This window comes from Bactrocera neohumeralis, chromosome 4 (genome assembly GCF_024586455.1).
Source record: "Bactrocera neohumeralis isolate Rockhampton chromosome 4, APGP_CSIRO_Bneo_wtdbg2-racon-allhic-juicebox.fasta_v2, whole genome shotgun sequence".
NCBI lineage: Eukaryota > Metazoa > Arthropoda > Insecta > Diptera > Tephritidae > Bactrocera > Bactrocera neohumeralis.
This window is the reverse complement of record NC_065921.1, coordinates 7674820-7698912: the sequence shown is the minus strand read 5'-3', so window position 1 is coordinate 7698912 and position 24093 is coordinate 7674820. Positions and strand designations below refer to the sequence as shown.

Sequence of the window (24093 nt, the reverse complement as noted above, 5' to 3'; positions counted from 1 at the left end):
TTAATAGCACAGGCAAGCAAATGACAGCTGTCAGGCGAATGTACCGAACACCCAGCAGGGTTGTAAATCCACAAGAAAGTCAAAACGTAATTATAACAACAGTGTCCCAATATTAATAATAATTTTAAGCGGATATTTTAGGGAATCAAAGCAGTCAAGACTTTTTTGACTCACAAAACAAAAATCCAGTTAAAACTCATATTGCAAACCACAAACCATTCATAAAAACGTTTAAAAAATGCAAATTTTCAAACTGCAAAAAATAGCATTCCAGCAATTCTCTTGAGCAGCAGCACTGGCTGTGTATCAAAACAAACCGCCGATCAGCTGTTCCTTGAAGAATTTGCTACTAGAAAAAAAGGCAAAATGTTGAGGTTATCGTAATTACATAGTGCACAGCAAAAATTTATTTGCAAAATGAGTATATTATTACATATCACCTTAAATTCAACTGCTAATATTTTTCGGACAAGCACCTGTCGTTTGCTACATCGTACATCATTTCTTTCGCAAAACTTAAAGCCGCCGGTTACTCATAAAGCACTATCATTGTTAAATAAACCTACAATTACTCTGAGAACACCGGCACGTAATCGCTCCTCGCCCGCTTTTAATGTGAACACAAATGTTTCGAAGGATGTGGTACTTTTCAAATACGAGAACCCAAAATATTACAATGTGTTGAACATCTTTGGATTGTGTCAATTTGTATTTTGGACTTATCTGTCGCATTTTGCATTTACAACCCTTAAAGATGCTCCAGTGCAGGAAATACCTGGCGAAGAGTTAGCCTGGTATCAAAAAATAAACTTAGGCGAAAACAAATACAGAAATGGCATCACAACAATCTCCTTCTTAATAGGTTGTATAGCTAATTTCATTACTGTGTTAAGTGTAAACTAACTATATTTGCTTGTAGGGTATGGTATTCTGTGTGCCACCTGGTTGTTCACTTTGCGTTCGGTGCGTTATCTTATACTACGTAAAGGTGGAAAAGATGTTGCGTTTGTTACCTATGGCCCATTTAATAGAAACAGGATAATGACCGTGCCACTGAAATGTATTTCTGCACAGGAATCTCGTGAAACAGCACGCAATCAATTGCCTATCAAAGTGAAAAATCGTGCACTATATTACGTGCTTGATATGCGTGGAGAGTTCCGAAATCCTCAACTATTTGATTTTACAGCAGGTTTGAAACGTAAGGTTGATTGAAATAAATTGACTGGTACTGTTATTTTTTAGTTAATATAAAGTGTTTATTTACTCATATTTAAGCCTTAGTTAATAAAATATGTTATGCATATTTGAATCATATTTACTTAAAAACGAACTTATCAAGGTACAGACATTATGTAGGTATCAAAATTAGTAGACTGGTTCAGGTTGTTGTGTGATCAGCAAACCGAAACGTTTTTTGATGGTCAAACGATGACGTGAGTATTTATCTTCCGGCGAGAAACGTGCTGGGTGAGCAGAGATCGTTGGAAATCCATCTTCAGTGCGTTTCTAAAAGAAAAATGCATATCTTGATTATTATAGTTATTTCAAACCTAGGAAAATTAAATTTACCTTCAGCGTGTAAACGCGTTCTCCTTTTTCATTTAAAGTGTACATCAGATACATTTTGGCTTCTAATTTTTAACAAAACAATTGAAATAAATTTGTCGCTCACACGTGTTTTACGTTGCTTCTAAAAAACCCAAATGTCAATTTGAGAATGTCAAACAAGATTGTTTTCTATCTTTCTGAAACGTCAAAATGAAAAGTAGTCAATTGTGAATAGTAATAGTAACAGCTGTTGATAACAAGTATGCTACCACTTTGCTTAAATAACTTATTTTCAACAAACGACCTCACAGTAGATGGAAAAATAGTGAAATATTACAACTTTTTTAAATAAATTTTGGCTGCGATGCGAGAATAGCATCCCTGGATTTCGGGGATAAAATGGGTATCAATGGAAAGGTGACGTTACCCATAACTTTTACCTCTCATATAAGTTATTTTATTGTTTGAGTTTTATGCATATAAATGGTTTAAGAAAATATTTTATTTTCACCAAATCTCTACTCTGGTAGCCTCTTTAAGCGAGAAGAAGAAGATGTACAATAATTTTCTTTGTTATGGACGAAGCGATTTCTATTAGAAATTTAATAACTTGCACAGAAAATTAAATTTGGTCGCGACTTTCGAAAAAATAAAGTACTACAACAGATTTTCTACTATAGTGACTGACAAGTATTTGCATACCTAAATAGTGTTAACGCAATTAGGATGGTTTTGAAGCAAATCTGAACAAACGGGCGGTGTACAATAAAGTGAGTGGAAGTAGGGAGTAATGGTTTGCAATTTGGAAATCGATTAGTATTTTTGGAAAACTGAATTAAAAATGTGCATTTAAATTATAACCAATAGCAATGTTTAGAAATAAAATCAAATCGGCTAAAGATGTTCTTTTCGGGCAACAACGTGGAGATTCACACGCATAATTGTAGGACGCAAACTAATTGTATGTGGGAAAGCAGCTGTCGAAGACATTGAATGTGGGGCTGATTAAAAGGTAAATAAAAAAAATTGTACGGAAAAGTTTTGGTGAATATTTTAATAAAAAATAACATTTAATGGAACAACCTCATACATACATGTACATTAGTGGCCTAAAGATCAAAGTTAATGATTTGTGCACAAAAAAGCGGAAAATATACGTATTAATTAAAGTAAAGGAAATGCATCTTATCTCTTAAAAATGTATTACTAATGTATTCATTTTGTTCATGTCCACATGTATGTACGTACATATATAATTACATATATGGTATGTTTGTTTGTTGTCTAAGTTTAATAATATTTATATTAAATTTTTTTTATAATTAATTTTTCTTAATTAAATTTTTTAGGTTTAATAATGCGATTAAAAATATTCCGCCATGCTAAAGCCTTCCATGACATCTTTAATATATCAGCACGTTTGCTAACATCGAAATTACGACCTATAAGTGATCGCAAAAAAGTTTACATGAAAATGTTGGCAACCAAGTGAATTAAAGCCTATCGACAGTGTAGAGATGGAATCATTACATGAATATACCAGTAATGGCGAGATTTGCACTAGTTAAAAGCGGCACCGCAGAGCGACTTTATCAAATAGCTACATCCATACTTGTACTCCCGCCAAAGTGGTACATCAGCAAATAAGTTTGTGATATTTTCGTCTATTACACATAAGTACGATTCAAATCGAGTAAAAATTAAAACAAAAACGACAAATACAACCAAGAAAAAATACAACTATAACAAATTAATTAACGACGCCGTATTTCAACATAAATATACTCTATATCGAAGTTAATCAAGTACTTTACAAACATAAACAACATCGATCAGTAGCCACCGTTCAACTTTACCTATAAGTACACGCCTCTTACGTTCATTTCTACCTATAACCTCGCCACCGCCGTCAACACGTCTACCATTCAGCTTGTAATGTTGTCCGACGCTGATGACACCGATGAGTTGGACACCATTGCCGATGTTATGGGTTTGCGCTCACTAAATGGCCTCAATACATTTCGTGAAATGTGGTATCACATATTTCTTTGGGCGCTCTTCTCCTCCATTTTCATACACACATGCGCGGCTTTGGTTGCTTTTGTGACCCTACGCAAACATAAATTCGGACGCTTCTTTTCTATACTAATTCTAGTAATGGGATTTTTATCGCCTGCCATGAGTGGCATAGTAAGTAGCGCAGTGATAGCATTCGTGCATCGAGCCTCCAGTCTGCCAATGTCGCCAATATATGCAATGGTGTGGGGTGTAGGCCAAACGATAGTGTCAGCGTGCTTAGGTTTTACACGAATTTTGGCTACACTATAGAAATGTGGCGGACGCTTAAAACGGGGGGATGTATGGCAAAGTGAGTGAATGACTGACAGACGGACAGTTCCAAATACACATACAGACACACACGTAAAGTCTTAGTGATAATCGCATAGAGTTTAAGTAAAAAAATAATTATTACGATTGTAAAGAATAATAAAATAATAATGTATATTTATAGTTACAAGATTACCAGTCCATAAATGTTCATATAATGATAATTTATATTCTACATGTGTTTATGTAATAAGTTTTCTAACAAAAATATGTTTTAGTTATCCATTATTCTCTTTATATCTATATATACATTACATCTGCTTTAGTTTAATATTTGCTTTATTGACTATTTATCGAAATTATATACACCAACAAACAAATAAATTAAATAAATCTTAAATACAAGTATTCGTAAAAGCATTCATTCATTAAAAGGAAGAACACTTTACATGCATCATTAGTCAGTAAGCGAAATACGGTGATTCATGAGCACATGCAAACATTGTAAAAATTAAAACTAAATGAATTACTCACTACTCATACTAAAATATAACGTACATATATAATTGGGCTTTTTAAATTATAATAAAATATTACAAACTACCGGAGTGAAACCCATGCCATGCTACATGCCAACGAACTTAATTTTAACTGTCTAAAAATTTGTACAAATTTTCGGCCAATTAGTGTTATATAAATATTTCCTTAAAATGCTAGAAAAAAAGTAATACATATAAAACTTCACTTATGACAAAAATATTGGAACGTAGCTTAATGTTTGCATTTACATAACTGTTAATTACATTTCAAGTCAAACGGTTGGCTCACATATCAAGTTGAAATTATCTCACATTACGTTTTTATTTGGACAGGTTTCAGTAATTTAAACAAAACGGCGAACTAAATCATTTTCACATATTCGTGATTCTAGAAAGAGTGATGACTTCCCTTATTAAATACGTGTTCATGAAATTTTTAATTTGGTTTATTAAAAATCAGTTGGAAATTATTTCATTACTTTAGTGATTATCTTTTAATTTATTCCTATTACCAATACGTTCGTATGTCGCGTACTTTTCCTGTGTATGTACGTATGTATGGTTTTTTAAACAATATCGATTCACATTTGCCAAATAGAAAAGAAATGGCATGTCCAAAAAAAAGTAAGAACAATCACAATATTCGCTAAGATTTTAAAACTCAATTAATATCGAAATATGTGTACGTAAACTCCATAGAACAGTTATTTTATTCTTTATAAAATTTCGTAATTGACAAAAATAATAACAATTAAAAACATTTATAATTCGGATGATTTAATTAATGCGGGCAAACGCTTAGGGACAAAAGTAATAAAAAAAAAAAATTAAAAAATAAATTTTGTTGGCGAACCGTCGTGTCCACAGCGTTTTGAATGTACAATTTGTCAAATTACTTAAGCAAATATATACATACATAACTACAAAAATGATAGAAAAAAATTAGTGAATATTGTATAACAAAATTACGGAATATGAAAATATGTGATTTTTAATTATAACTGAATAACAAATACTATTAGCAATTGTGCATAATTAACCAAATAATATTCTAATTTACGATATTATATTTAATAATTATACTTATAAATATTTAGTGCTAGGCCTCACCTTAGACCATATAAAATTGATGAACAAATGACTAATTAAACACATAAACATATATTGAAAAAGCCTAATTTATGTATAATAATAATATATAACGTTAAGGAATAAACAATAAACAAGTGGTAAAAAAATATTATATAATCCATTGTTCTAATGTATAACTTAATCGAAGTAAAATTTTCTATAATTGCAAAATTGGTGTATAAATATTCTCAATTAGCGCTCGTGCATGCAAATATCCCACTTTTCGTAAAAGTTTTCAAATTTTTGATTAAATAATTGCATTTGGATCTCTGCTGTTATACAGCATGTGTAACTTTCCGCTCAATACCTGTCCAATACGCCTATCCGCTTGCAATGGCTGTGGGCCACCGCGATTGATTTTCAAATCGGCCATTATCTTTTTCTCCTCATCTGCATCCCGTTCATATGCGTCCAAAAGTTTTTTGGGGCATGGATATTTTGCGATTATAGTCTCAGCTACCTCCAAGGTTACTAAAGGCAAACGATTTAAATGTTGTTGCCAAAGGCGGCCTAAACCGTTTGTACCCACGACACGTACACACTGTTTCTTATCGTTGGCTAGGAATTTTTTAAAAGTGCCCAGTGTTTCGGCTTTCTGTTGCTTGAATGGCGCTTCCGCTATGGCTTTTGTGAAACGACGTAAGGTTGCAGCAACTTCGTTAGACACTGGCGCTACTTGTATTGTGGCTACTTGATGCAAGACTTGTAAATCTATGAGCACAGAATTTGTAGTGTTTGATTCCGCATTCTTATTTCGATCTGCTAATAAGGCTATAGTGGGTTGCATATCTGGAAAATTATTTTCCATATTCTTCGCTATTTCAGTTGCTGTTGTGTTCTTCAAATCTTGTTTAGAAAAAAATTGCACAACTTGATTTTCCGATTCCCACTTTGCGCTCAGCGGCGAATCTAAACACTCATTAGGCAGCAATTCCCGTTGACCCGATTGACGTTCCCAAATGATACAAGATTTAGACGGTAAATCGCGTATTGCATATTTTATTTGTAGCTGTTCGATTTCTAATTTTAATTCACAACCAAGTCCCGGAATACTCGAATTTAATATACTGCTGTCCAAAACCATGCGTACATATTTCTGGCATTCGCCAGGTTTGATACGCTTTTGCTGATCTCGAATTGCCTTTTTTTGTAATTTGTCGGCTTTCGTGTCCATTTCTTTTGATTGTTGTTTGAATGCAATATATCTTTGTTTTTCAAAACATTACCGCCTTCGTAACTATTTAAAAAATATTGGGTTTCGCAAAAGTGACAGCTAAATGTGACGCTTAGCGACATCTGTGATGAACAAATAATATCGCTTGTCAAAAGTTGTGATTGTCATATAATTTTTTATTAAACAATCTTTGATACAACTGTAAAATAAGTAAGTAAACCTTGACACATACATACAAAATTTCTTCAATTTTTAATATTTTTTGCCTAAAGCGTATTGCTGCTGAGTCTTTGAAAACTATAATTTTTCGTCCTGAACGTATGACATTAAAATTATTTAATTAAATTTACTCAAATTGTGGCAACCCTCACTTTAGACACCAGCTGGTAATTGCTCACAATGCTGTGCTGACAACCGAAGAGAAGTTTAAAGCGGAATAGAAATGAAAAAGTGATTTTTCGAAAGATACATATGTACATATAAACTTAAATTTGCAGCTACCGTCGTGGAGTATTAATTGAAATTATTTAAAAGCTATATTGCAAGCAGGAATTCGCAAAATGGACCCCGAAGTGGTAAGTATTTAAGTTTTGTGAATTTGAGAATATATTTAATTGAATACGTGATTGCTCTTAGGAATTACATGATAGTGATGAAAGTGACAGTGATTTCTGTCCGGAAAAAGAAGCCGGCATTGAGGTTTCAGAAGAGGCTTCTAGTGAAATTTCTAGTTGTAGTGATGAAGAGGGCAGTAACTCCAAAAATACAATAAAAAAATCAACTCGTAAAAATTCAGATAGCACAAAGAAACAAGCGAAAAAGGTGAAAAGTCGGAAACGTGCACGTGCCCAAGACGAGGCACATTCGAGTGATACGGATGATGAGTGTGCGACAACTGCCGACTCAGAGCGCAAGCGTAACACGCGACAAACAGATGCTGCAAAGCGACTACATAGTGGTAAAGAAAAGGACACTTTGGAATCGGAGGAAGAGGATAAATCTAGATCTGATGCACTCTGGGCTGATTTCCTTAGCGATGTAAAACCGAAAAATGCCGAATCAAAAACAAAAACTAAAACACAAGCAAACGTAAATGGTGCATCAACAGCCAGTGTGACTAATGGACTTAATAGTCCAAAAAAGCCCATAGTTAAAAGTGCAGAAAAATCTACCTCTGACGAAAAGCCAGCCGAAACAAAAAAACCGGATAAGGTTACTGTGACCGAAATTCTAGATTTTGCGGGAGAAGAAGTGTGTGTAGAAAAAGTTGTTAACGCTGACAGCGTTAAAGAAAACAAAGAGACAGTGAAACGCCCTGTAGCAGGTACCTCTGCATCGAGAGCCGGTTTGCCAGTAGGCTTAAAAAGACCAATGGCTGGTGGCAGCAGCGCTGGCGGTTTAGGTTCCATACTCAACCAGATCGGTAAAAAGAAGAAAATATCCGTACTAGAGAAGTCGCAATTAGACTGGAAGAGCTTCAAACAGAATGAAGGTATTGAAGAAGAGTTGCAAACATTCAACAAAGGCAAAGATGGGTATGTCTTTTTGATTTTTTTTAAGAAATGTTATTATAATTACATATAATGTGCACTTTCAGCTACTTGGAGCGCCAGGATTTTCTACAACGCACCGATTTACGACAGTTTGAAATTGAGAAAAATCTGCGTCAATCACGGCGCAACAACTAAGTCCTACCATAGTTTTATAATTTATTATAATTAATATTAAAAATTTATGTGACACATTCTGATTTAGTTATGTAATTATTTAAATACATAAGTAACTGGTAAACTATAAAGCTACATTTATAATCATAAAACATATTTGCTTATGTTGAAATTGACCACTTGATAACCGCCTATTGTATTCTATATATAATAAAATATATAATATGCAAACAATAAATACAGCATGCGTAAGAAATTACAAAAATTAAGAAATGAGCGCTTATTAGTAAATACCAACAGCCATATTCTGATAAAATTGGTTTGTCTGCATAACGGCAACTAGCAAGAATTGAATTTATTGGTAGGGCAATCAATATCAAAAAATACTATAAATGTATGTGGGATTATCGAATAAAGTGACATTTAGCCAGAGTCGTAAGCATTTTCTTTTACTCAATTTCTCGAAAATAACATTTGAATTTAATAATATTTTTTTCTTTTGATATAATAATTGTGCTTCACTCTAGTTCGTGAAGGAGATCTTTGCAATGAGCTCAAGTTTGCTGCTTAAGTCTTTTGTGGCAACTTTAAAATCGAATCGGAGTTGGAAAACCATTTTCAATTTCAAATAGCGAAGGCGTGGGGCTCTTTAATTTCGTACTCTTAAGCGAAGAGCGACTTAAAATTTTTGCTGCGACGCCGCTCTGAACCAGCCATTGAATGATGTAAAGAAGCGCTTAAAACAGCTCGTTGCAATACAAGTATGTGTGTATGTATGTGTTTGTAGCGAAAAATTCAGCGCTCATTGCCTTCGCTCGACTTCAAGTGACTGATTACAAGTTGTAAGTTGGACTGCTGCCTCAATCGCGCTTGTGGCCAAAGTGAGCTTTGCCGATCAACGCTGGCTATTACTGTTACTTGGCCAAAACCTTGTCGACATTATCAATGCGCATTCAGTTAGTTTTCGACTGTTGGCGCGTTTACGACGTTTTACCACGGACGGCACGTTGTTGTGTTGCGCGAGCGTAAGCAGGATTTTGTGACAAAAAACAAAAAAAAAAAAAACGAGCGAAAAGAAGTCTTCAAGCGCTTCTTTCAATAATAATGATCCGCCGTTGTTTGCTTCGATAACAAATTACTGTTATATTATTTGGCGTTTTTGTGCGCTACAAAGCGTTTGCTGTTGATAACAAGTGAAGCGTGAAAAAGTGACAACAGTTCCGTTGGGTTTCCCTTTCTTCGGTGGCGTTACTCGCTACATGTTAAAAAGCAAGCAAACAGAGCAAAGAAATTGTAAGAAACTTGCGGAAACTAAGAAAAAAATTAACAACAACAACAAGCAGTTGCATGAATCTGCAAGCGCTTAACTGTTTGGTGCTCAAGGTGGTCCACACACACATACATACATATATATTTTTCATTAAAAAATATAAAATAAAATTTCAATTTCAAATTACCGTTATAGCTCTGTGAAAATTTTTTAAAATTGTTGCAAATTTTTTTTTTCAAATAATAATTTCGCCTGTTTTAAAATTTTAATTGTGCAACGCCAGTGGTGAAAGTGTGTTGTCGCAATCAAAAAAATAAACGCCTTGATCTGTACATGCATGCATAAATATTCGCGCACACACACACACGTATGTATATGAAGCGCCAAAAAAGTATGAAATCATATATTTGAGCCAAAATAAAGCTAAAACAAATGTATAAAGTAGTCAGTGACCGTTTTGAAAGCCTTCAACGAAAAGTGAAGCTGTGTTGCAACTTCTGGTCGCGCTGTGTTGCAAGCGAATCGCGCTGATTGCTGCGCATGCTGAATATACATATAACTGCTATTTAAGGAAAAACAGGACGTTAACTTCCGACAACAGCGGCTGCACGACAGACCAGATCAGAGCACGCGACCGAATAGAAAGGAAGAAACTGGTTCGACGAGGAACGGGTGCGAGGGAAAAATACAAAAAAATATACACAAATAATTTAAGGAAAACCGCGTGAAGTAGGAGGAAATGTAAGTTGAAAAAAAATTAATTAATTCAATGACAATTAAGAAATGTAGGTAAAATTAAATTAAATAAAAAAATTAAAATATGAAAAAAGTTAAAAAATTACAAATGTATATTCAAAGTAAAGTAAATAAAAATAGATAAATATAATAAAAAAATTAAAGTATAAAAAAATTGATTTGAATTGTAAGATTACTAATTTTAATGTAAAAATTAATTTAATTAAAAAACTAATCGAATTAAAATAAATTAAAAATTAAGAAAACTTAAAATTAAATTCAATTTTATTGAAATTAAAAAAATTAATTCTTAAATAATGAAAATTAATTTAATTAAAATAAAATAAAAAACTAAGAACACTTAAATTAAAAAAAAAATTAATTAAAATAAAAAAAATTATTTAGTTAAAATAAAATAAAAAATTAAATTATAATATAAAAAAAAATATTTAGTTAAAATAAAATAAAAAATTGAGGAAACTTAAATTAAATTTAATTTAAAAAAATATGTTATTTAAAATAAAATTAAAAATTAAAAAACTTAAAATTAAATTAAATTTAACTGAAATGAAAAATTAAATTTAATTAAACAAAAAAGTTAAGTGGAGAAAAAATAAGTAAAATGTAATAAATAAAGTAAAAATAATTAAATAATGTTGAATAAAATAATGTCAGATGATTAAAAACTAAATAAAATAAAATTATTTGATTGGCAATAAATTTAATATAAGTAATATAAAAATAAAATAAACAAAAATAACATTAATAAATAAATTCAAATTAAGTTATGTTAATAGAACAAAGAAAAACAAAAAAATATTAATAATTAAATAATAATAAAAAAAAATTTATTGAAGTAGATTATGAGGACAAAAACAAATAAATAAAACTAAAGCATATAAAAATAAAAAATAAATTATTTTAGATCAACAAATTTAAAATAAAGACTCAAAATTAAACTAAATGACAATAATTCACTAGCAAAACAGTTAAAAGCAATAAAAAAATAATAATAAATTAAATAAATAGAAATAAAAATAAAAAAGTTAAATATTTAAAATAAAATTGAAATAAATTGTTTGATAAAAAAATTAATTAAAATAAAAATAATATTAAAGAAAAAAGAAAAAATTAAAATAAAATTTAGTTTAAAAAAATTAAAATTCAAATAAAAAATAAATCGAAGAGAAAAATAAAATAAATCGCATAAAAATAAATAAAAGACTGAAAGAAAATAATATTAAAGTATGCAAATTACATTACATTAAATTAAGTAAAATAAAAAGTAAATTTATCAGAATTAAAAGAAACTTTATGAACAAATAAATTTAATTAAAGTAAAAAAATATTTATTTTAATAAAATTATATCCAAAAATTTGAAATAAAAAAATTGTAATTGAATTTTTGTTAAGCTAAATGGGATTATTTGACTACCAACTCTCATAAAAAAATTAATTTAATTATACGAAAATAATATAAAACAATATTAAAAAAAATAAGTTGAAAAAAAAGCAAAAAAAAAACAAATAAATTTAATAAAAAATATATGAAGATTAACAACAAATTAATGGTTTAAAATTAAATTCAATTAAGTTGTTTCGTTGCTAATTTTTAATGAATTCAACATATTTGATTACACTTTTTTATAAAAAAAATATGTAATTTAATGAAAATAAAGTAAAATTGAATTAAAAAATGAATTGTAGTGCAAAAAAGTAAAAACAAAATTCAAAAATCAAAACAAAAAAAATATAAGAAAAATAAATAAACAAAATTATGCCAAATTATTCAAAATTAGATTTAATTGAATTTTTTGACAACCAATTATCATAAGAATTAAAATTATTTAAAGAAAATAATTAAATAAATTAATTTCAATTAAAAAAATTAACTTAAATTAAATAATTATGAAATAATTAAATTAAATTAAAAAAAAATTAAATAAAATAAAAAAATTATGACATTATTTTCATTAAATAGAACAAAATAAAATAAATAGAATAAATTAAAAAATGAATGATGACTTTATTTTCAATTTTTTTTAATTTAATTTAATTTAGTTTATTTATTGTATTTTGTTCTATTTAATTTAATTTAATTATATCTGTATATAAATTTTTTTTAATTAAAATAAGATGAAATTGAATGAATTAAAAATAAATTATTTAAATTTAGCTTACTAAAATAAAGTAAAGTTATTTATCTCAACAATATTTTTTTTTGCAAATGAGCGAAATAATTTTTTACAATGCATTTTAATATTTTTAAATGGTTTGAAAATAAATACATATATTACATACTACATATATAAAAAAATGAAATAATGAAAGGAAAAAGTTTGTTTTTTATATTTTCAACTATTTTTAAAACAAAGAAGATGAATGTATAAAAAAAATATTTTTCTCTTTCGAAACAACTCTTTTTTTTTGAAAATGTGAGTTTGTGTGACTATTTTCGCATTTCAAGCAAATATTATTTTTTTTTGTAAAAAGTAAGCGGTTTATTTAACAAATTAGGCTTAGTCACGTTGTAGCGTCAAAACTACAATTACAACTGCAACTGGGTTACTACACACAATTGCAATACAACACTAATGCAATTGTTGTTTTCCAAATACAATAAGATTTTTTATTTTTGTATATATGTATATATAAGTAGGTGTAAATGTATTATACACACACGCACACGCATTTTCGCTGCTGTCAAGTTTGCCTGCACACAAGTTCCAGCGAATTCAATGCAATTACTTAATTACCAGCATTACATTGGTGCATGTGACTGACCAAAGCCCAAAAGTGAAACACGCAAAAACCGAAACCGAAACCGAAACCGAAAAAATGGAAAACACTTTGTAAACCAGATTTAAATTTTCCAAATCGATACCGCATTGCATGTGTGACCCACTAAGCGAGAGCGCGCTGATAGCTATTAAATGACGTTGGTCAACTGCGAAATTGGCACTCTTGTAACTGGAAGTACCAGCGCGCTTAACTTCTGCTTGCAATGTTGCCGAAAGCGAGAAATCGCAGGCAAAGTGCCTTGTGACATTCACTGCGCCGCTGCAAGTGGCCAATTATAAGTTGGCGATGTGGGCAAAGAAGTACTAAAAATGTGCTAAAATTGTTACTAAAACACGCTTGAAGACCAATTTTTTTTTGTTTGAAAATTCTGGAAATTTCGCACCAATTTTGTTTTATTTTTCAATTTTCGCAAACAATTTTGCACAAACCCTGCATATGCTTCACTGCCAACTTTACGGAAAATAACTTGAAGTTGCTTAAAAGCATGGAAAGTTTGTAAAACCACAAGTGCTGTTATATAGACATGTATGAAACTCGCAATAAAGTACTACATATAAAGGGCTACAAAGGGCGATAAATAAAAGACTTAAGAAGCGAACTTGTTTCAGTTTTCCTTTAGTATATTCATAACCTCAACCTGTTCGGGCGGCTATCGCCAAAAGCAGTTTATAAATTGGCAAAATGGCTAGATAGGAATATTTTTTAATGAGAAACGGACAGTTGTAAACGCAAGGCCGTCTACTGAACCCAGCCGGTGGTTCGAGATAATTTAAAGACACTGATTAAAATGAAGTGATGAGTTGATGGAAAAGCATTTTATTTAGCAAAAATAACAAAAACAAGCAATTTAATAAGTTTAATGTAATTATAAAGAAATATGCTAACGCAAAGTAATTTTCATTAAAACTTTTGTAACGAATGTCTGTCGAGAGCTAAGGTCGGAAAGTAATTTTGGCGTGGAATATTGCATTTTCGACATTTTTTGATTAAAAAATATTTAAATTTTATTAAATATAATTTAATGTTCATTTTTGGACATTTCTTGATTTAAAAAGTAATTAAATTTTCATTACTTTTATTCAAAGTTTCTTAAAAAAATATATTTTAAACTCCGGTATATGAAAATTTTCGAAATAATGAACCTTGATATACTCAAACCCTGAATAATAAAAATATTTTGAAAGCTATATAACTCATACTCCACACCAACACATGCTTACAGACATGCACACTGGCATATTACATATATATATATGTATGTATGTATATATACATATATAGAAGTTTTCACAGCGACCTCCGTTAAACTACAAACTCACTGTCACAAATCCATCACCAAACTATTCAACAGTCGAAAATCACATTACAAACGTAAATTTCATCTAATTTTTCTCAAAGAAACCTGATTTCGTTTCAAATGCGCATCTCATTGACAACAGTTTGGTATCGTCATCATCATCGGTCTCGTTTGGCCGATTGTGGTCAAGGTCAGAGGCGTTAATGTCGCAGGGCGGTGAACTGTCGCTTTTATCGCTCTGACGAACAGTCACAAAAGCAACGGCTAATTGCTGAAAGACTTCATTAAGTACAATTACAACGCTCAAGTACAGTTGAGCTGTAAACGCAAAATAGCGGTACTTAAGTCAACAATTGAATGTGCAGTGGAAAAAGGTGGATGGCAATTTTGTATGAATGAAGTTTAATGATGCTTAGTTATTTGACTGTCTATATTTTGTTTATTAAAATGCGTGACGAAATTTATTTCTGCCATAGAAAAAATTCTTCGAAATGGCCTTACTAAGGCCGTCGTACGGCAAACGTCTGGATATCAAAGCTACAGTCGAGGCGAGGCATTTATTTAATGAATGGGTGGCACCCCCTCTTGACCTGTTGCGGAATGATTGGATTTTTGACGATGACGGGGAGAGGGAAGGTCCTTAGATCCCTAGAGACTACTAGATGACAGGGTCAGGTGTAAACGGAAAGACCGTTGCGACTATAGTCCCAAACGGCCGGGTGGCTTACGAGTACATCCGACATGTTAGGTTTGTTGACTTCAGGTTTTCTCTGAGTCTGGATTTTCTGCTTACTCGGGATGAGCCTCTGTATGCATTTTTTCATCAGAGGCACCTATATGATAGATCGTGGTGTATATGTGGGGCGCGGGTCAATGTACTCGGACATTAGGGATCTGGGTGGTATGGGAATCTGAACAGGACCATGGACATTTAGATGTTACATCCGCGGTTTGTGATCTGAGTCTGGATTTTCTGCTTACTGGGATGAGCCTCTGTATGCATTTTTTCATCAGAGGCACCTATATGATAGATCGTGGTGTATGTGTGGGGCGCGGGTCAATGTATGCCGAACTGTTGGGGTCCTCATTTGCGTGTGAATTGTTTAGGCAACGAACACGATTAACTGAGTATTAGGGTTAGCATCATTAGTGAATGGTATGTATGTGAGATATGCGTATGGGGTCAAACCCCTGGTCCAGAGCAGTATGAAAGCTCAATTGGTAGAGTTTCGGGTACGGCGTCTGACTGAAGACTTAATTCTGGTACCACGGGGAGTAGGAGCCCTTGGATTTCGCTTCAACCCGTTCATGCGGACTGGTCCCTCGGGGAGTATCGTGGTGGTTTTGGTTAAAACCCGAATGCGGAAAGAACTGAAAATTTGTCAGTTGAATTCGGAGTTGCATTGCAACCGGGTGACGGACCTAAAGCATGTTTCAATTTTAACTTTAATTTCAATAATTATTTTAATTATTTTTTCATTATTTTTCTTAATTTTAATTATAATTTGAATTTAATTTAATTTAATTTTAAATTTCAATTTTAATTTCATTCTTAATTTTAAACTTTAGTTGAATTTGATTTTAATTTTAATTGAAATTTTAATTTAATTTATATAACTTAAATTTGTACTAAAATTCTTTATAATTTTAATTTCAATATTTTTCTTTTCATAATCTTAATTTTAATTTTAATTTAAGCTTTAGTTTTACTAATAATTTTGATGTTAATTTGAATTCTTATTTAATTTTTTTTTTATTTTTCTTTGAAATTAGTTTTAAAGTTGTTAATTTAAGTTTAAATTTTAGTTCTAACCGTAATTTCAATTTGAATTAAATTCTCATTTCAATTTCATACTTAAGTTTAATTACCACCTAAATTAAATTAAATTTTTTTATTTACACAATTTAAATTTCAAATTTGAATTTTAGTTTTAACTTTAATTTTATTATTAATTTTAATTATAATTTAATTTTATTTATTAATTTTAATTTAATTTATAATTTAAAATTAATTTTATCCTTAATTTAAATTTTAATTTTATTATCAATATTAATTTCAATTTTAGTTTTAACTTTAATTTTAATCTTAATTTTAATTTTTATTTCAATTTAATTTTTTTTAAATTTTCAATTTAATTCAATTTTAATTTTAACTTCATACGTAAATATATTTTTATAACTTGAATTGAACTTTAATTATTTTTTTTTACATAATTTAAGTTTTAACTTTATTTTTAATTTATTCTTAATTTTCCATTAATAAGCTTCTAAGCTTTGTTTCTTCCCAATATTATTATTTAAAGTTTCACAATTTTGTTGAAAAATTTTTATTTTCTAAATACGCCGCCAAATTAATGCCTTCAACCATAAACATTTCGAAATGTTATAGACACCCCATCAGCACATAACTTACCTTCTAAAGTTTTTTGACAGCCAAAAATATAATTAAATAAATAAAAAGTTAAGAGTTACAAATAGAAATATTGATGTGTCTATTACCACACCTGCAGCCTTCATACATTCACACACGTACGCATACGCACACAATGGAAGTGGTTATGTATGTAAATCCACAACATTTTGTTGTCAAACAAGGAATGCATAAACATTTTTGCACATGCAACAACAGTTTTTGTTGTTTTTGTTATTGTGTCTTGGATCGCTACAACTACACACGTTATTGATTGTCGTCATTGTTTGCGCATTCATATTGTTGTTGTACAATAATAACTCATCTCTATGCCAAAGGCTTGCGAAGCGCGCCAAGCAAACGCTAATGATACTGTTATATTGTGTATATAAGTATAAGTATGTATTTTGTATTGCGTTTGCGTTTTGTTGTTGTGCATTTGCGTAGTTTTGCGCATAAAATTCTCATTTCTTTGGGTTTTGTTGCCAATTTCATTCAACTGCTTGCTTCACTCGACTATTCACTGCTTCTACACTCATTAATACATGTATGTGTGTAGGTGTGTGTGCCTATGCTGTCTTTTAACTGATGCCGCTTTTTATGGAATTTGCACTTCCTTTTTGCATTTCAATGCTTTTGCTGTTCATGGCATCACTTGATTCCGCAATTTAATTGTTTCTCTTTGTTGTTATTTTTTTCATTTACCGTTACATTGTTATAAGTCACTTAGGGCGCATAACATTTGTTAAACGATTTGATAAATTGATTAGATTTCGTGTGACATGCAAATAAAATTCATTGTCAGTGGAAGGCAATTGCTCAAATTAACAAATTATGATAAACAAAAATAAAAGCAAACACATGTACATATTATACACATATGTTATAGGTATGTATGTAAATACAATTACATGACTAGTGCGCTTAACTCTCACACCCTAATCAAAAAATTTCCAAGAAAACACGAAGAAAATATTGTTTCGCTGCTCAATAATGAGGGCAAATGTCTTCGAAGGTCAATAAAAATGTAAAAATTGAGAAAGAAATTACAAAATCACAAAATGGTATGAGTTTGTTAAATAGATTAAGATATTAATGAGAAAATAGTAGGAGTTTGGTTGTGGTTGTGAGACTTCCTTCTTGCAAGGATACATATGTGATAGCTCATCTTATCCCCAAGCGCCTGCTAATTGAGTTAATTTCATTAAGAGAGAAGAAGAGCAACCGTTATCTGTGCTAGAAAGACCGTGCAGAAGAGAACTTTGTTGCATTTGGTTTGGTTTAGAGATTTGTTAATTAGTCAAATTATCTAACAGCTGTTCAGTGTACTAAGCAACAGTCGCTTGTGCTGTGCTAGGCGTCAATCAAAAAGAAATATTGAAAGTTTTTTTTTTTGCTAAAGTTTTATTTGGAAAGAGTGAGAGGCATTATTCGCCCTTCTCTTTGTGATGTAACCTTCTTTAAGTAACGAACTATCCAGTGTGGGTATCTTTCAAGATATTTGGATACGCCTACAGCGTATCAGTTCTCTTCAGTTTTCCTCGTACTTGTGAAGTGTGTCTTGGTAATATCGCTAGAAATGGGACCTTAAATGTTGTACGCTTATCGGAGAATTGAAATTATTTAAAACATTTCAGTATTTTCAATATTGCCTGATCATGACTGCAATGACCCATCTTCCAGATGACAGCTCTCAATTCATTAATTACTTTTTGTGCTATTCAACTTACTCTGAGGGTTGTTTTCAGGAATAACTACCACGCTTTGTTGTTCTTCAGACGGGTTATTGCTATTCGAACGCCTTCATGGTTGGGCAATGGAACGTCTGCTCCGTCGGCATCGATTGGGGAATCGGGTTCACCATCGCCAGCTCTTCATTGCCATTCAGTATGCTGGAGAAGTTTTCCCTCCATAATTTTAGCACTAGATCACCTCTGGATATTCTACAAAAGTTTGGTCCGGTCTTGAAACCTTCTGTTAGTCGTCGCATTTTTTCGTAGAATTTTTGAGCATTACCCCTGTCGGCCAGCTTGTAAAGCTCTTCATACTCACCCATTTCGGTCTTTTTCTTTATCTGTCTGCAAATGCGTTTCGCTTCCCTCTTCAACTCTCGGTATTTATCTATTCCATCCCGCACGTGTTCTGGTCGATTATAACGTTGCGAGATAGGCAGTCTGTTTTCTCTCCACTGTGATACGGCACTCCTCATCATATCAGCTGTTCTATTGCCTTTTCCGGAAACCAATGGTTTCGTTTGCAGCTGTACGTAAGGAGCTTGAAATGCCGTTCCACGGTTCCTTTATACCGAGTTGCTGATGAGTGATCTCAGAGAGCGGGAGTACAAGTCGAGTAGAAAATCGTTCGGCTGCCTGTTGTGATTGCAGCTTCTCGACGTTGAACCTTCTTTGTACTTGTTGACGTGCGTTTTTGGTTGCACAGAGGCGGGTGCGCCTCTTCGCTGCAACAAGATAGTGGTTCGAGTCAATGTTAGGACTACGGAGCGCACGCACTTCGTCCGTCTATCACAACATAATCGATCTGGTTGGTGACAGCCAGGTAGCTTGATGATTTTACAGATAACCATATTTCGGGTGAAGTCGATCAGCGTTATCCAAGCACGATTTTGATATTGTGGTGGGGGCAGCTCATAGAAGACATCTTTGATCACATCGTCCTTCTGTTCTTTCAAACAGATGTTTTTGTCTACCCAGAGGATACTAAGACCGGAACTGCTTGAGCCAGTTGTAAAAGAATCGTTTCTGCTCACTCCCAAGTAAATGGCGCTCAGAGAACTTTCCTCACTTGGGTGAACACTTGACTCCATTCTTCTTATGGCCTTTGGACGAGCATAAATTGAGGCCATTTACAAAAATACGATTTGTGTTCGGAACTTCTGCAAACTTTGTTTGATCCAGAAGCCTGTATGCTATATGCAAGTGAGCTATTTCTGAAATATTGAGAGTTGCCTGTGTCGGTGGCCGATTGCTAAGCTTAAATCGCCCAAATTGGACTGCGCTGTCGATTGGCAAACAATAAAAATTGAAAAGTCTTCAGTGGATGTGATTCGCCTCGACGAACAAAGAAGGTATTCACTAAAAAATTAGCATAGAAAGTTTTTTGTCAACCATGGAGTTACAATTTACAACAACAACAACAATGTTTGTTACACTGTCGAAATTTTTGCACTTAAATTTCTTTTCACTTAACATTTAAGCGCAAATTTCAATGTGATGTTTGACTGAACGTCGAAGTTTTTTTGGCAATCTGCGCCTGCGCAGCTACATATACAGTGATGTTACAAGCTACAGGCCAAAAGAGCAAGCCTAACATACATACATGTATGTAAGTACATATATACATCGCGGTACATGCTTGTATGCAAAGCTACTATGTATGCGTGGACAAAAAAAAATTACAATAACAACAACACAAAACAATTTTGGGCCGCAGCTAAAGAAAAAGGCGGAAAATGCAAAAACAGTGAAGCCAAAAGTGACAAAGTCAGCAACGGCGCTGGCTACGATGTCACCGTTATGCAAATGTACAAGCCAAAAGAGTAGCGATCCACGGAGAGAGAGAGAGCAAAAAGTTAATAAATGGAAATGTTAAAATAAATTTTATAGTGTCCACGCGAAATTGGCGCAAAAGCGTTGTGCAAAAAAACTGGAAAAAAGAAAAACGATACAACAATAACAACTGCCAACAAAGTGACGTCTGCGGAGAGCATTCAAGTGATGCGGTAATTATTGTCGCTGCGCAAGCGTACGTCGCTCGGCTGCTAAAGTCATTCACCGGCTAGACAAATCAGCTGATCGCGCAGCGAAATTCAATACGAACATTTTTTTCTTTTTTTATATACAATATAATAAAATATTCACATTTGTGGTCTTAAGCTTGAACCTTGCTTTTCAAATAATGTCGAGCGATGAGGTAACTGTATTTTTAATGAAATGGAATATTTAGCGCTTATTTAAAATTTATGAAAATTCATGTAATCGCTACTTATAAAGCGCTTTATGGTCTTTTGTACAAATACATATGTATGTGTGTGTGTATATGTAAGCGCTCTTGGCCATTTTGGCGTTCAAGCGTTCGATGGCGAAATTGAAATTCATTGGCTGTGTAGCAGGAGGAACTAAAGAGTAAAAACAATAGCAAAAAGCAACAACAACAAAAAACAATAAATATTTAGTAAAACAGCAACTAAAACTGGAACAACACGTCGTCATCGCGGACGCCGCGTCGTATGTCGCAACACACACAGCCATTCGCACATTAACACATTTATGTATGACCACACACACGCACACCAACACACGCTAACTCACTTGTACTTTCACTGTCAATGTTAAATATGCATGAGTGGTCGGCATAATTTCAGACAAACTGTGGCACAAAAGCAACATGGTGGATATGTAAACATGTAGCTTAATTTATGGCGTTTGCCATTTGGAATATTTTTTTGAATGAATTTCGCAAATCCCCGGTTAAACCGGTTTGATGTGTCGTCAGATCACACCGAACTCATTAAGAGTTACATTTTCATCTGTTCTTAATATTTCCGTGGTCAACTAGATTTTATGCCCTGAACAGGGTATATTCAGTTTGTTACAAAGTTTCTAACACCTAGAAGGAAATGTCGGAGATCTTATACAGTATATCAAGGGTGATTCGTCGAAGTTGGTCCATCTGTTGAGTCGACTGGTAACTGGCGTATGACACGCGTGATGTTTTGCTCCTGCCTGCATCGAAGTGGGAATTGTCCATATAGACTTTAGATTTTACATATTCTAATAGAAAAAAGTCTAACGATTTGACATCACACGATCTTGGTGGCCGATCGATCGACCCAAAACCTGAAATTATGTGCTCACCGAAGGGTTCTCTCAATAAATTCATTGAAACCAAATGTTGTCTCAACCTGTGAAGGGTATTATGGTCTCTTGTTTACAATATAAGCCATGAAACAATAATTGTGTTGAGGCATTTTCCATCATTTCGTACAAAGGGGATTTTTAATGATCGGTAGGCATATCAGCATATACTTCTCAAATTTAGTGAATTTATTAATTATTCATTATTTTAGTACTTTTTTTCAAAAAAAATTGCTAATTGACTCAATTGGCTTGCTGTCTGGAACGTTTATTATAGCCACTATAGACTTAATTATAAAACTGTGCGAAAAAATCGCCACTCGAATATTCTGTCAACTTGCAACTTCGCTGTTTGGTTGATGATCATCGATTCTGATTGTCAGATCGTTCCAATTAGACATATTTACGGTACCAAAGGCGTAGCTTCAGTTTTTCTTACCTCGTCGTCTAGGATGTTCTTGACTTATTTAGTATTTCTTCCTCCGTTAGCGTTATTATAAACTTCAAATCAATGGGTAACTGAAGATCGTTACTAAAAATCACCCTTACTGCAGTCTACCTCGTTGTTTCATGTACAATACACCGATAAGCCATCAGGAACAAGGAAATTTGGGTATCCCAAATTTTTGCATATTTGTCTTTCCGCAACTGTCTGAAGCTCGATTGTGTTCCTCTACTTCTACCTTCCTTCATGTGTTTCTGATATCCAGTTTCTGGAACACCTTCTTAATTAGAGCTTATTCGAAATACCTTTCTTGATTAGTTTGTAATTCCATTTGAACACTATATATCTTTATGCACTTACTGAATACGTCCACTATTAGTTCAGTCTCTTGATTAGGTATTTGTATGCCTGTGGCCATTTGCTGAAATGGTTTGTGACCAGCAAAACATATTAGTTTCGTAATTTATTGGTAGGAAGCGGACCAGCTACATGGCAATTAGCTCAAAAGGCGCATCCGAGTCGTACTGCTTCCTTCTGGCCATTATTTTTGAAATAAAAAAATGTATTAACAATTTTAATTGAAATAAATTTTTTTTAGTCCTAATATTGAAATAAAAAATTATTAATATTATATTAGAATTATATTAGAAGAAAATTAAATAAATTTTTTTCAGCAAAAAAATGGAATAATCAAAGAAATAAAAATCATTAATTTTATATAAAATAGAACAAAAAACTTGAATATTTATTTTTAATGAAAAATATGAAAACTTAAAAAGAAATATTTTTTTCGGAAAAAATAATTTTGAATCAAATAATTGTAATAATCAAGAAAATTTTTTTTTCTTGAAATATATTAAAAAAATAATTTCAAAAACTAATAAGTTATAAAAAATATAAGCTTATACTTCAGGAGTTCTTACTTTCGGAACAATCACCAGACCTCGAGAGATTTGCCCATCTTCGCTTTTCAATACATGATTTAAGCAGCATTTTGCTTTTGTGACTGAATTTTCTGCTATTTCTTCATCTGTTGAAAGTTTGTTCAGCTTTATTCTATAGATTCTGTTCTGTTTTGGCTTCCATATTCGCCACAATATATGTACATATTATAGTATATATTATTATCGTATAGTAAAATTTTGCTGCCAGAAATGAGTAAATTTCAACTAAAGTTGCTGCGGCCCAATGAGCAATGAAACAATAATTTACAACAAATATTGTTTTGTAATTCGTTATCATCATTTCCTTAATGAACAGCGAATATGTAACATAACAAATGCAATAAGTGTGGGTATACTATGTACATGTATGTGTAAAAACAGTATATTAAGCTAATATTATTATATTCATACGTTTTCGTGTCTGCCTGCATTTTGTGGTGTCGTTTAATGCAATTTCAAGTTTCGTTGCTCAAAAATTACATATTGCATAGTGTTAAGAAAAATGTAAATATTATTTGCAGGCACAAATATACTCAAATATAATTAGTAGTGGGATTGTAATGCAATGTTACCCAACAAGAAAGTAAGGAAAATGAACTTTATAAAAATGTTGACAAATTGTGGCATATATAATACATTATACATATTGTATATTTATTTATTATTAATTATGATTGTTGTTGTTGCAGAAATATCGTAAACAAATTCAAAATTTACCTGCATGCGCTAGATACAAAACGAAGCACCGTGTCTTGTCGAAAGTTCAGCGACCCACAGCTGATGCTGCTGGCTAAGCGCCGATGGTCAACGCATTGGCCTTGACATATATGTGTTGGAAAAAAGTTAACAACAACAGCTATTGATTTATAATTACAAATTAGAGAAGAAACGCTCGAGGCGAATTTTGTCGGTGCGTTTATTTACAA

At 32.1% G+C, this 24093-nt stretch overlaps 6 protein-coding genes and 1 long non-coding RNA gene across 8 annotated transcripts in view; 4 read left to right on the top strand and 3 right to left on the bottom strand.

Annotated features, from left to right (window-relative positions):
• Positions 1 to 326: 326 nt before the first annotated feature.
• LOC126756923 (transmembrane protein 223) lies at positions 327 to 1312 on the top strand. The gene is made up of 2 exons (XM_050470424.1): positions 327 to 862; positions 920 to 1312. Exons 1-2 carry the CDS (start codon positions 418 to 420, stop codon positions 1213 to 1215), a joined length of 741 nt encoding a protein of 246 aa, XP_050326381.1. The 5' UTR covers positions 327 to 417; the 3' UTR covers positions 1216 to 1312.
• Positions 1235 to 1728, bottom strand: LOC126756947 (H/ACA ribonucleoprotein complex subunit 3). Its single transcript, XM_050470458.1, has 2 exons — positions 1573 to 1728; positions 1235 to 1509 (listed from the first exon to the last, which is right to left on the bottom strand). Exons 1-2 carry the CDS (start codon positions 1624 to 1626, stop codon positions 1369 to 1371), a joined length of 195 nt encoding a protein of 64 aa, XP_050326415.1. The 5' UTR covers positions 1627 to 1728; the 3' UTR covers positions 1235 to 1368.
• A 354-nt stretch (positions 1729 to 2082) lies between these two features.
• Positions 2083 to 5666, top strand: LOC126756940 (transmembrane protein 170B). 2 transcript variants are annotated; one of them, XM_050470451.1, is made up of 3 exons: positions 2083 to 2321; positions 2419 to 2563; positions 2901 to 5666. In XM_050470451.1, the coding sequence occupies exon 3, from the start codon at positions 3487 to 3489 to the stop codon at positions 3877 to 3879; it is 393 nt and encodes a 130-aa protein (XP_050326408.1). In that variant the 5' UTR covers positions 2083 to 2321; positions 2419 to 2563; positions 2901 to 3486; the 3' UTR covers positions 3880 to 5666. The 2 variants fall into 2 exon arrangements, with proteins under 2 accessions (XP_050326408.1, XP_050326407.1); XM_050470450.1 differs by having other exon boundaries at positions 2083 to 2563.
• Positions 5102 to 6788, bottom strand: LOC126756916 (crossover junction endonuclease EME1). The gene has a single exon (XM_050470418.1). It carries the CDS (start codon positions 6721 to 6723, stop codon positions 5797 to 5799), a length of 927 nt encoding a protein of 308 aa, XP_050326375.1. The 5' UTR covers positions 6724 to 6788; the 3' UTR covers positions 5102 to 5796.
• Positions 6789 to 7150: 362 nt separating this feature from the next.
• Positions 7151 to 8822, top strand: LOC126756912 (craniofacial development protein 1). Its single transcript, XM_050470415.1, has 3 exons — positions 7151 to 7298; positions 7360 to 8258; positions 8321 to 8822. Exons 1-3 carry the CDS (start codon positions 7284 to 7286, stop codon positions 8409 to 8411), a joined length of 1005 nt encoding a protein of 334 aa, XP_050326372.1. The 5' UTR covers positions 7151 to 7283; the 3' UTR covers positions 8412 to 8822.
• Positions 8823 to 9290: 468 nt separating this feature from the next.
• LOC126756896 (2-hydroxyacylsphingosine 1-beta-galactosyltransferase) overlaps positions 9291 to 24093 on the top strand; it is a 37632-nt gene continuing 22829 nt past the window's right edge. Inside the window, exon 1 of the mRNA XM_050470390.1 lies at positions 9291 to 10401. The gene's annotated coding sequence lies outside the window, so the exon portion shown is untranslated. The remainder of the gene's footprint in view (positions 10402 to 24093) is intronic.
• LOC126756954 (uncharacterized) lies at positions 21947 to 22760 on the bottom strand. The gene is made up of 2 exons (XR_007666659.1): positions 22584 to 22760; positions 21947 to 22491 (listed from the first exon to the last, which is right to left on the bottom strand). It is a non-coding gene; the product is annotated as an uncharacterized LOC126756954 (long non-coding RNA).